The 11,563-nt window shown below is 46.8% G+C and overlaps 2 protein-coding genes across 3 annotated transcripts; both read right to left on the reverse strand.

The window, feature by feature from the left end:
• Positions 1-392: 392 nt before the first annotated feature.
• LOC144133438 (uncharacterized) lies at positions 393-9,244 on the reverse strand. Of its 2 annotated transcripts, none has more exons than XM_077666539.1 (3): positions 9,031-9,244; positions 2,398-2,625; positions 393-780 (listed from the first exon to the last, which is right to left on the reverse strand). In XM_077666539.1, exons 2-3 carry the CDS (start codon positions 2,588-2,590, stop codon positions 620-622), a joined length of 354 nt encoding a protein of 117 aa, XP_077522665.1. In that variant the 5' UTR covers positions 2,591-2,625; positions 9,031-9,244; the 3' UTR covers positions 393-619. The 2 variants fall into 2 exon arrangements, with proteins under 2 accessions (XP_077522665.1, XP_077522666.1); XM_077666540.1 differs by having other exon boundaries at positions 2,398-2,622; positions 9,031-9,171.
• Positions 6,374-8,868, reverse strand: SecS (Sec synthetase). Its single transcript, XM_077666538.1, has one exon. It carries the CDS (start codon positions 8,729-8,731, stop codon positions 7,304-7,306), a length of 1,428 nt encoding a protein of 475 aa, XP_077522664.1. The 5' UTR covers positions 8,732-8,868; the 3' UTR covers positions 6,374-7,303.
• Positions 9,245-11,563: the final 2,319 nt, after the last annotated feature.

Consider the following 11,563-nt stretch of genomic DNA (forward strand, 5'->3'; position numbering starts at 1 on the left):
GGAAACCGGGCACAACGTGTTCTTTCATTATTCTCGCCCCTGTCACCGAATTCAACTCCGACACCACCGCAGTATTGATGGTGGCATTTTCAGCTTTGGCAGTCCAAGGACTGCCACTTTTTATTGAATTGTGCCAAAAACAGAGCTTTGTGCCTTTTAATGTCAAGAACATCGTAAACAATTTATCGTGTAATGCTGCAGTAGAATGGAGTGGGGGGGGGGGCAATGTTGTGACAGTGGCTATTGTGTTAGCTTTCTGTGTTTGCATGCAGAGCTGCTATTAACTGTTGATGCTGCAGATGCAGTGGTCACAACCCTAGGCCTCATGCTAACAGCTGCTGTTTGTTTGTACGTGGAAGAAAGTCTCGTCGACAAGCACACGGTCGCTCGAGTGTGTTTGCAAACTTGCGTTTATTCCTGTTGCACCGCAAAGATGTATGTGCTGCTGCTGCTTTGGCGAGAATGTTGTGGCCAACATTTTATCGCAGTCGGTCAGTCTGTTTGTTGGCTTTTGTGTCAATAAACGTTGTACAGAAAAGAAATAAAGTCTTGGCCTCGTTTTGTTTCTGGAAGAAAACTAAAGAAGGAAAAAAATCTGCAACTCTGAGACTGTGAAGCACTAAGAAGCCTCCGCATCACTTTTCTTGTATATCTCCTCTTTCTGCTTCCGAATGCTGATCAGCTCCTCTTCGGAGAGCTCCTGCCTGGCTACAGTGGTACCTCTGATGCTGATAATCGTGGCACTCTTTGCATCTTTCTGAGCCCCTGCGAGGAATTTCGCTGCAAGAAAGGAAAGTGTCTGTCAGAGGGCTGGGTCCACAGCACGAGTGCACATCAGAGTATGGGCAGGCAAAGCATGAACCCTGTAATGCCTAGCGTATCATGTACAGTGCAGACTGAAAAAATTTTCAAAACGTTTCGTTAAACAAATAATCATCACTAACATATTCATCAAAGCAAAGTGCTATAGCTGCAAAAACAACCTTAACAGCAAACCAGCCTAAAATTTCTGTGGTTGTAGTGTTGCATTAGCAGGTGACAAAAGTTTAATTTTGATACATATTGAGTTATTCTATGCGCCTGAGTATGTGTGTGCAGTCTTATTGCTCTTAGAACAGGATATCAAAGCCCTATATTTTATTCTTCAGGACTCTATTACACAAAAACTATATAAGGTACATAAAAACTAAGACCATGCATACTTGGAATCAGCATTAAAAAACCGTATCAATGACTCAAGTTTCACAATCATAGGTTGAATATTACAAAAAAATTTTTCAAGGAGCATCTCCCCTTAATATAATTTTTTTTTTACATTTTTGCAATGTCGAGAACTGGAAGTTCCTGAATTTTTGCCACTTGGGCATTACACAGTTACTTTGCTGTTGACCTCCATCAATGCTATTCTTGGATTGCAGCCTCAACTTTTGAGAATTGCACTTTTAAGAAAGAGCAGTCAAATAGTTGAGCACCGTCTGACTAGTAAAAACTGCTTTTCCTCGGCCAAGGAACCAACAGGTGAACAAGCGAAGTCTTTCTTTGGATCACACTGATCGAATCTGTGGTGTCAAGCACGCTCCCAGCATAAATTCATACACTATGACTGGGCCTGTGCATTGTGGCGAGACATGGCAGGCTTCCGATTCTAGCACCCCACTGCAAAATACCTAGTTATGTTGCATTCGTAACTGTTGTCCCCTGCAAACAACGGCTGAGGTTGCTGATAAAGCAGCTAGTGATTAAACCTTGCCTTACACTTACATCATACATTTACACCTTGTATTTACACCTCGTAGCATGCACATCCAGTTATATTAACACCCCACAATTTACTGTTATGCACTTCATGCAAACCCGGTAACTAGGCACTCGGAATAAAGTACTGATACATGAGAGCGATAACATTCACCACAGCTGAATCCTTTCCTGCCATCCCAATATTGGCGATATTACCATCACTGCTGACAAAGCCTGCAACAGTACCTAGCAAAGTTATAGCTGGACTGTGCTGTATCACCGCCTTCGCTCGCTGAGGCACAAGTGCGCAGGTCATGAGCACGCTATCTCATCTTCCTCTCCGAGGCCATATAAGGTCAGAGCGGGACCTAATAAACATTTCCATTGTGCCGCCTTACTAGGCCTACGTCACCACTGAAGTAAAGGGATACGTAGGCCTAGCAGGGCGGCACAATGAAAATGTTTACTGGGTCCCATTCCAGCCTTGTACGGCCTCGGAGAGAAGACGTGGTAGCATGCTTGCGACCTGCGCTTTCGTGCCTCGGTGAGCCATGCCAGCAATACAGCAGACTGCACTGCAACAACCGTCATTTGCATTGGTGACCAGATCGCTGTCTGCAGAGTTTGGACAAGAGCGAAAGAAGCAGCAACAATGCTCACCGTAGTCTATTCCACTTCCTTCCGATGGTGCGTGCTTCCTGAAGACCACAACCAGCAAGGCTATGAAGCCTTGAAAGGCTGCAACAGCATAAATGTAGCTCAACCGTCGACGTATCGTTTCATGGTCGGCGTACTCCAAGGACGGGAAAACACGTCGAACCAAGCGGTACAGTCTTTTGCGAAGGATCCACATGTCCACTCTCTTCTCTCTGGTAGGCTCTCAGTCTGCTGCAATGCACGATTTGCACGTGAGACCCTAATGACATGTTTCAACTTGATCTCAAGTTGACTCTGATAATGATGATTTGATTTTCACAGTGCCACAGCAGCGTGGCCAAAGAGTGGCCTAATGTGCTTCTGGTCTGAATGCGGTGGAGTCCAAACCTATTTTTCCAAGCAATTCTTGAGAATTGCCAAGGAGATAAGAGATTACCTGAAAGACAGGCAAGACGCAGAATTGGTCTCGGTACCGGCTCACTCGTCAAACAAAGACGGCCCATGATAAAGCTCGAGGATCTATCGGCTGAGCCGTGGATGCTAACTCGGACGTCAGAACGTCAAGAGATGGCCATAATGCCTATCATGAGATCACTCCGCATTGCAGGCTATAAAGGCTAATCTTCCCACCTTCGCATAAAACCTAACCAAAGAACATGAGGTACCATGGAGACAACTTGAAACTAAAGCTCTCCCTAACCCTGCTATCGTAAGCTAAAAATACCCAGATACTTTAAACCAGAGTGCAGCAAATGTGGCTGCAAAGCCACTGCAGACCACATTTTCTGGGACTGTCTGACAGATCCCCCACCAACATCACTTCAGAGGCTCGTGCACCTGGAAACCCAAGTACAGGTCGTGACAACATCCCAAGAGGTCGCCGCCAGTCTCCACTGAAGGCCACCTAGCAAGGTCAACTAACCCACTTGTAATTCAAGCCGATAATAAAAGTACTCCAATCCAAAAATCCAAGCATTTCACCCCATAGTAGACAGGCACCAGGCCAGAGGAAAGCTCGTACTTGATGAAAAACTGGTAGGCACCCAGCGGTGCTGGGGTTGATCAAATCCCCACACCTTCCGCGCATGATGCAGGATGCGAAAAGCAATAGGCCACTGCTGTGGTCCAAAGCCAATACTAAATAGATGTGCAAACAAACATATGGACTAAAAACGCCACTAGGATTAGATCAATGGTTGACAGGAAAATTAATTTGCCCAACGGAAACTAAAAGACTACAACGGCGGCCTAGTGATTTCAGCATCCACCTCGTATAGAGAATGTGTGGAGTTCAGTCCTTAAAGCTGCCTGGTACCAACCGGTTTCTCAATGGGAACAAACTTTCCCTTGGCCTGGTGCTTGGCTTCTCTGAAGTGAAATAAATGAAAAATTGGGTCATTGACCTCGCCTTGTGCAGATTAAACATATTAGCCGTGGCACTCTGTGGCCAAACTGGCCTTGTGCCATTGAAGTCGGTCGTCATTAATAGAAACTAAAGAGGAGAACAAGCATTTGTCATACACTCAAATGCTTGAACTGAATGCGCTAAAATTTCAAACCCAGTAGTATGTATTAGGTTTTGACAAATTATCCTGGCTATTTAGAAAACACTAATCATTTTGAAACTAAATTTATAACGAAAAATAGTACGATATTTCAGAAAGCACGCATTCTGCGTAACGGGACTGCCTTCACAAAAATATAGGTGTTGTGCAAAATTGCTAGGAACGTGGGAGTTAATAAAGGTATAAGACAAGGTATACTGATTTATATGTGTTTCAGATGGTTTAATATTAAACTGAACTCTTTGAGCTAAGGAAAGAAAAATGATCAGGGCTGCGTTAACAGAGGAAATGAGCAGAGTTTGTCAGGGAACAGACACAAGTTAACGATCATTAGAGTTTAAATTAATAAGGAGGAATGGACATGGATAGAGAGAAAGAGGGAAGGCACTGAGGTAGCCTGCTAGGCTGTGCCACGTCACCGGTGGGATTGTGGGCTTAATTGTACACTTGGCCTTCTCATCGTGTCGTTATCAGCTCCACTACGTCCACTGCAGGACAAAGGATTCTCCTGCTGATCTCTCACCAGCCCTGTCCTGTGCTAGCTGCAGCCACCCTATCCTGACCTCAGAATGTACTTGGGAAGATAAGGAACCTATCACTACCCATGCTGATGCAAAGAACAAGATGTTTCCTTTCAAGAGCACCTGCAAGGCTAAGGACAGACTACAGTCACAATGGATGCAGCTGGTGCATTTCAGGGCAGTGAACAGACCCTATCTTCATGCCACTGCCGCAAAACGAACAAGCTCTTCTAGAGAAACTAGTGCGATGCATAAACATTTTTAAAGCAATAGCGTCTCCCGTTTTGCAGAAAATCCGGCGTCAGCGTTGTGAGCAAAACAGCAGGTGGCCCTCCTGCCACCTAGGTCACATGACCTTGTGATGTAGTCACGACCGGCCCCCCGGATTGTGAGCAAATTGCCTATCGTGTAAAGTGGCAGTTAAGTTAATGACTGGTCTCGAGTGGTTCCTTGGGAGCAACCTGGGTCTTATAAGCCCCACTGGTGGCTGTGTTCAAAACAGCCACCTGCCAAGGCTGTGCCATATCGCCTACACAGCACCACTGACACGAGGACCCCCACACAAGATATGAATTTAATGTAGAGAATTTATAATAAACTACACATCTCCAACCAAAAACTTTAATTTGAGACCCAACGTTTTGAAGCCGGCTCGGCTCCTTCATCAGTTGTGACTAGGGGCAGTAGCCAGCTACCGCCCTCAGTCACCCCTGATGAAGGAGCAAGCTGGCTTCGAAACGTTGGGTTTCAAATTAAAGTTTTTGGCTGGAGATGTGCAGTTTATTACAAGTCTTCAAACGCAACCAGACAGGCATATCTGTCAAAATGTTTAGTTTTCAATGTAGAGAATGACCAATTCTGTATATATGGGCATGTAGGCAGGAGCTAGGCAAAGTCATATGCAAAGAGGACCCCGGGCCACTTAACGGAGCCATTAACGCTATCAAGTCGTATTTTTCTGTAATGCGTCTGACGCTGCCAGCAGAATCAGATGCTCTTGTTGACACAGAGCTGTGAACAATGGCAGACGGTCAATTCTTCTCCATCTTTTTCAGAAGCCATAGCACTAGTCTTAAAAGTGGTGGTGGAAATTATTCCGGAGCCATCCTCTACAGCACCTCTTTCTTCCTTTGTTTTTTCACTCCCTCCTTTATCCCATTCCTTACACCACAGTTCAGGTGTCCGCTAAAAAGTACTGCAGTCCACTACACTCTGGACTACAACACCAACTGTTTGTAGCTTAGTAGCATGAAGGTTTCCTTTCTGAATATTGTTGCCTCAGTAGTGATAGCCCACGAAATTTAATGGGCCACTGACATAACACTACCCTTCTGAAGCATCGTCACATGTCTCAAAAGCTCAAGAACACAGCAGAACTAAACAGTACTGCTGTTGTCGCAGTGTCGTACGTCTCAAGGACTTCATTCTGAAAAAACATAGCGGAACTAAGAGGCACGAATAAAACATGGACCACAGATGTGGGCAGTTGGATGTTAGTGCCCTCATACACTATCTGCACATATTAACTTTTTGTTATTGGTCCCCCCCCCCCCCCAACCCGTATGTATGAACAGCCTTCGTCAAAAGTTTTCAGTCTACATGGTTTGCTCATGCAGTGCAGCCCCTACGGGCACCTCTGAAGGTGCGTTTCTGTACAGCAACAAGAACCCATGTCCCCATTTAAGAACCACTTGGTGTTTTGAGGTGCCATAAGTGCTCAACTATATTGGTACCCCACACAATGGCTCTGTAAGCCATAGCATGTACAATTTGTGCCAGGCTTTTTCTCCGAGCAGACTTTCATCTGTGATCTTGATTCCTACCGGCACCAGTGCCTGCTGAACATTTTAGCATGAGTAATGTATGTAATATTTATATAATATTTTTAAATAACATTCATTTATGTAGCACGTCAACACAATAAAAAGATAACAAATGGCAGGGATACAAAACATTTTTCTGAGCATGCTCCACTCACCATGCAACTATAATACCTGATACCTACAAGGAGCAAGTAACAACACTGCATTACAAGGCCCATGGAAAAGACATTAAGAAGATTTCTGGTCTGACCGACAAGCACAGTGTAACGAACCCGTAATTGTGTTATCGCATTAGCTTTTCATGTAATCCAAGTGAGCAGTGCAAGCACAGCCAGGATTTTGAGTTTCCCAAACGTGGGCAAGAATTCTTTTTATTCTGTAGTAAAAAAGTGAGCGCTTTGTGACAATTACTATTTCTATATTATGCAAAAAACGATATCGAATAAAGGTGCTTCAATAAAAGCTTGCTTGGTCAACATTGGACACAAAACAAAGATACCATTAGAACATAAATACAAAGTTTCGCTCTTCTGAAAAAACTTGCAGAAGGGTTGAAATGCGGGCCAGTTGGTTCATAGTAACTTGAAAAAAACCAGTCACAAAAGACAAGGGACAAGAAAAGGAGTGTACACGCCACAACGACTGGAAAAACTTGAAAAAACTTGCTTTGGACAACCCATATACTTCTCCAGGTGACCCATGAACACCCACACAGTGTTGCTCTGTTTTCAACTAACCTAAATGCCAGAGCAAAACAAGGTGTCAGTGGATCTAAATAAATGCAATCGACTCCCAGCACAAACAGTGTGCGTTGTGTGACTAGACAAGAGCAATTTCTTGGTTTTCAACAAGCATCGCTGCACTGAGGTAAGGGGAAGAGAAGAATGAAAAGCTGTGCATTTAAACAATCACAAGTGGCCGACCATTCTCAAAGCTGTCCTGAACATTTTCCAGGCCCCTTGCGAGTGCTGTATGACACCGCGTTGAAGGCGCCACATTATCATTGCGACAGCCCTCCAGAATAACATTCCCTCTTTGGGCTACCGCACGTCTTGTCCAGAACCTTGTCCAACTTCCGCACAAATATGTCCACGTCTTCCTTCTGCATACCCAGTGCGGAGGCAGCTGTTAGGTAGGCGGACGGGTAGTTGTTTGAATGTGAGCCCCAATTCTGGAATGACCGGTCGCCGACCTTCTTGGGCTCTGTACGGTCTGTCGGCACGGCCCTTGCACCGGACACGAAGCGGGTGAACAGCATCGCTCCAATGCCTGTCACGGCTTCTGGGTCGGTAGCCGGTACGGTCAGGGCCATCGAGATCCGGTTGTTTGGCGTGCGCAGCACCTTTTGCCCGTGCTTCTCGGCGACCTGTGAGAGCTTCTCCTGGAGGTACTTGAACATGGCGCGGCGCTCTTCACGGAGTCTCGAGTACCCGGACAGGCCGAGGGAGAGGAGGGTGATAAACACATCCATGCTGGGGGCGGCCGAGCCGCGGCCCGGGTACGTCTGCGCGATGGCGTCCACGAGCTTCTTGTCAAAGCCGGCCACGACGCCGCCTCCCACAGGAACCAGGAAGTTCTTGTCCGTGCTCTGCACGAAAGCGTCTACTCGACCAACCCGTGACGCTTGTTGTATGAGGTGCATGCATTTGGTGCACTGGATGCCGTACGCGTTGTTGACGAGGTGCGGGACGTCGAACTCCTGGCACACCCGCGCGACCTCCTCGAGACTGTCGGGTGCGCGCGGCGCGAAGCAAGAGGTCGTCGTGAGGACGCACGCGACCGTTTCGGGGCCCAGCTCGGCGATCTTGGCCCGGATGGCGGCGACGTCTGTCTGCAGTTCGTCGCTGACGTGTAGAAGCTCGACGACGACTGGCTCGAAGCCGGCTGTCAGGATGGACTTAAAGCACGACTTCTGGTCGATCCTCGACCAGACGACGTAGCGCGCTGAGGGTCTCCGCTGTCGGAAGGCAAGCATGCAGAGCGAAAGGCACATTCCAGTTGCCATGGGAACGATGAAGCAAGACTTGACCGCGGGGACTCCGGCCGCTTGGAGCAAGTGAAGGAGCATGGAGTTGGTCAGCTTGTTCATGAGACTCGAACCGGCGGCCTTTGGTTGAGTCTCGGAGATGTCGCCCGAACGGCCGATGCCGTGTCCCATGCGGTAGTGACGCCGGCTGACCAGAGCCGAAGCGATGCGGGCTTCGCGTTCGCCGACGCCGGAGTTTCCGAGGAAGTTGTTACTATCCATCAGAGAAAGATGGTGCAGCAGGAGTTCGATGGTCGCGTCGTCCCAGCCGACTTCGGGTATCCGGCCCTGTTCGAGCAACTGCGACACCTTGGACTCGTGCGCACCGATGGCTTGCCCCGCTTGGACGACGTAGGAAGGCTTGACGTACTTTTTCGCCAGGACGATGTTGTCGGGATTCATGGCGCGGTGTCCAATGCGGATAAGCCAAGCCAGACGGAGCGACGATCAAAACGTTCCTTCCGTGACGAGATTACACGCTTCCTACTCAAAACTCATTCACTGCCGCACCAGGCATATCAACACCGGGAAACACGGGTGCTTGCAAGTTTCGTATTCGTTACGCGGTCATCGTAACGCCAGCGTCTACTACCAAAGTCTACGCTAAACGGAGAACTATTTATAAACACAGGCTTACGAATGCAAACCAGAAAGCCAAATAATATAACGGGCAAAAGATCACAATTCCAGCATGTTCTTACCGACGCCTTGGAGGGCGAGCAGGAGAAATTTGCGCCGATTCCCCTTCCAGACACAATGCTAACTTGTCATTTATGCTACGAGCACCGAAGTTTTGAATACAAAACTGAAATCAGCACTGAGAAGCGTTAGGTGAGCTTTAAAATAAGAGAAATAATTGAAATGGAAGATTGAAAGTAACACGAACTTATTGCAGACGCGATAAACAGCATGGTCGGGAAAATGCACGTTACAGAGCACGCAGTTTCGGAAATAAATTTAGAACATAAATCGAGCGCAGCAATCAATAAAAAAATTTACATTTATAATATTTGGCACTAGTAAGCTTTTAACATGCAACCTTAGCAATATAAAACATAACTTGCAAAAAATTATTTCTAAAGTAAAGATGGCGCAACCTTTCATTACAAAATCTTGCAATTTTACAGATTCAACCGTGGCATGCTTGATATAAGCTAAAATTGAATAAAATTTGCGTTAGAAAGCATATACATTAAGCAACTACTTGTTACTGTAGAGAAATTGTTCCGAAATAACATAAATATTACTCGGCTAGGTTGCACTGCTATCATTTCTATTTCAGGGAAGAAACTTTGCCTTTTTTTTTATCATCAATTCACTGATAGGTATGACAACTTTTTCAAACGGCTGGCCACACCATAAACATCAACAGTCGCGATGAGCGGGTCCTTCTAGCCGGGTAAGGGTACACGGAAATCACGGCTGAATACAGGGATGACAGACTAGACCTCCCACCTCCACATCGGTATCTCACACCTAAGGAGTGCAGTGACTGGAGAAGATTACAAACCAACGGATTATTTCTCCCTTATCTATACGGGGAGGGAGGGGAACCTCCAAAGTTCTGCACCAAATGCGTGAATACATCTAATCAGGATTACCTGATTTGGAAATGCCCCGATCCTCCCTGGCATATTGATGGAATCACAGAGAAAAAAACGTGGGAGGCTCTCTTCCAGAGCCGGGCTTCGGAGCAGTAAACTCGAGCAAATCCGTCTGGTACGGGACGCTTTGCGAAAGACGTCCCCCTGCGGGGCTCCGTCTCCCTTGGAGGCCCCCTTGGGTCTGATTGAGTGAGCGGAGGGTCCCCTGCATCGATGACAATAAAGTTATATTGAACTTGATCGCCAATCGCGCGTTTTCAGTCTGCTTCACTGAGGCTAGTTTTTTTTTAAGCGGTTTCAGTTTTTCGACACCATGATTTTGATAAAGGCTGCTATTTCCGTTTACTATGAGCGGGGATTGCTATATATATGCGGATTTTCACAGTTAAATGGACACGAGATCACATGCAGTATTTGCTGTATTCGAGTTAAGTAGAAAACCAGGTTCGACAATAAAAGGCACGCTGCAGCTGGGTGGCTTATTTGAAAGGGAACCCGCGAGCGCGCGGTCACCTTGAGTTGGTGAGAACCGGCGGCCAAAGCGCATGCGCAGTAAGCCCGGTCGGCTACTCTTTCCGCGCATGCGCCAGGCTAGTTTTTTTAAAGCGGTTTCAGTTTTTCGACACCATGATTTTGATAAAGGTTGCTATTTCCGTTTACTATGAGCGGGGATTGCTATATATATGCGGATTTTCACAGTTAAATGGACACGAGATCACATGCAGTATTTGCTGTATTCGAGTTAAGTAGAAAACCAGGTTCGACAATAAAAGGCACGCTGCAGCTGGGTTGCTTATTTGAAAGAGAACCCGCGAGCGCGCGGTCACCTTGAGTTGGTGAGAACCGGCGGCCAAAGCGCATGCGCAGTAAGCCCGGTCGGCTACTCTTTCCGCGCATGCGCCAGGCTAGTTTTTTTAAAGCGGTTTCAGTTTTTCGACACCATGATTTTGATAAAGGCTGCTATTTCCGTTTACTATGAGCGGGGATTGCTATATATATGCGGATTTTCACAGTTAAATGGACCCGAGATCACATGCAGTATTTGCTGTATTCGAGTTTAGTAGAAAACCAGGTTCGACAATAGAAGGCACGCTGCAGCTGGGTGGCTTATTTGAAAGGGAACCCGCGAGCGCGCGGTCACCTTGAGTTGGTGAGAACCGGCGGCCAAAGCGCATGCGCAGTAAGCCCGGTCGGCTACTCTTTCCGCGCATGCGCCAGGCTAGTTTTTTTGATTAGTCTACCGATTCAAAGATTTGTGAGCACTCGGAATAGCCGGCTACGCAACAATCAGGAGTCCTTCCTTCCTTCCTTCCTTCCTTCCTTCCTTCCTTCCTTCCTTCCTTCCTTCCTTCCTTCCTTCCTTCCTTCCTTCCTTCCTTCCTTCCTTCCTTTTTCTTCGTCTTTCTTTCTCTTTCTTTGTTTCTTTCAAGAGGCAAATTCTATTTCTCTCCCGCTCCTTTCTGCGCGCTTGCTCACTCGCAAGCGCCGGTCGCAAGCTTTCTCGAATATAGCTGACTGCAAACCAAGCCTATGCTATCACCCTCCGCCAGGTTTAATCACTATAGGAAATCAGACGCGAAGCAACGACCAGTGCACTATTACAGTTTGTCTCCACACTGTCAAGCTCTGC

The sequence above is a fragment of the Amblyomma americanum genome, chromosome 5 (assembly GCF_052857255.1).
Source record: "Amblyomma americanum isolate KBUSLIRL-KWMA chromosome 5, ASM5285725v1, whole genome shotgun sequence".
NCBI lineage: Eukaryota > Metazoa > Arthropoda > Arachnida > Ixodida > Ixodidae > Amblyomma > Amblyomma americanum.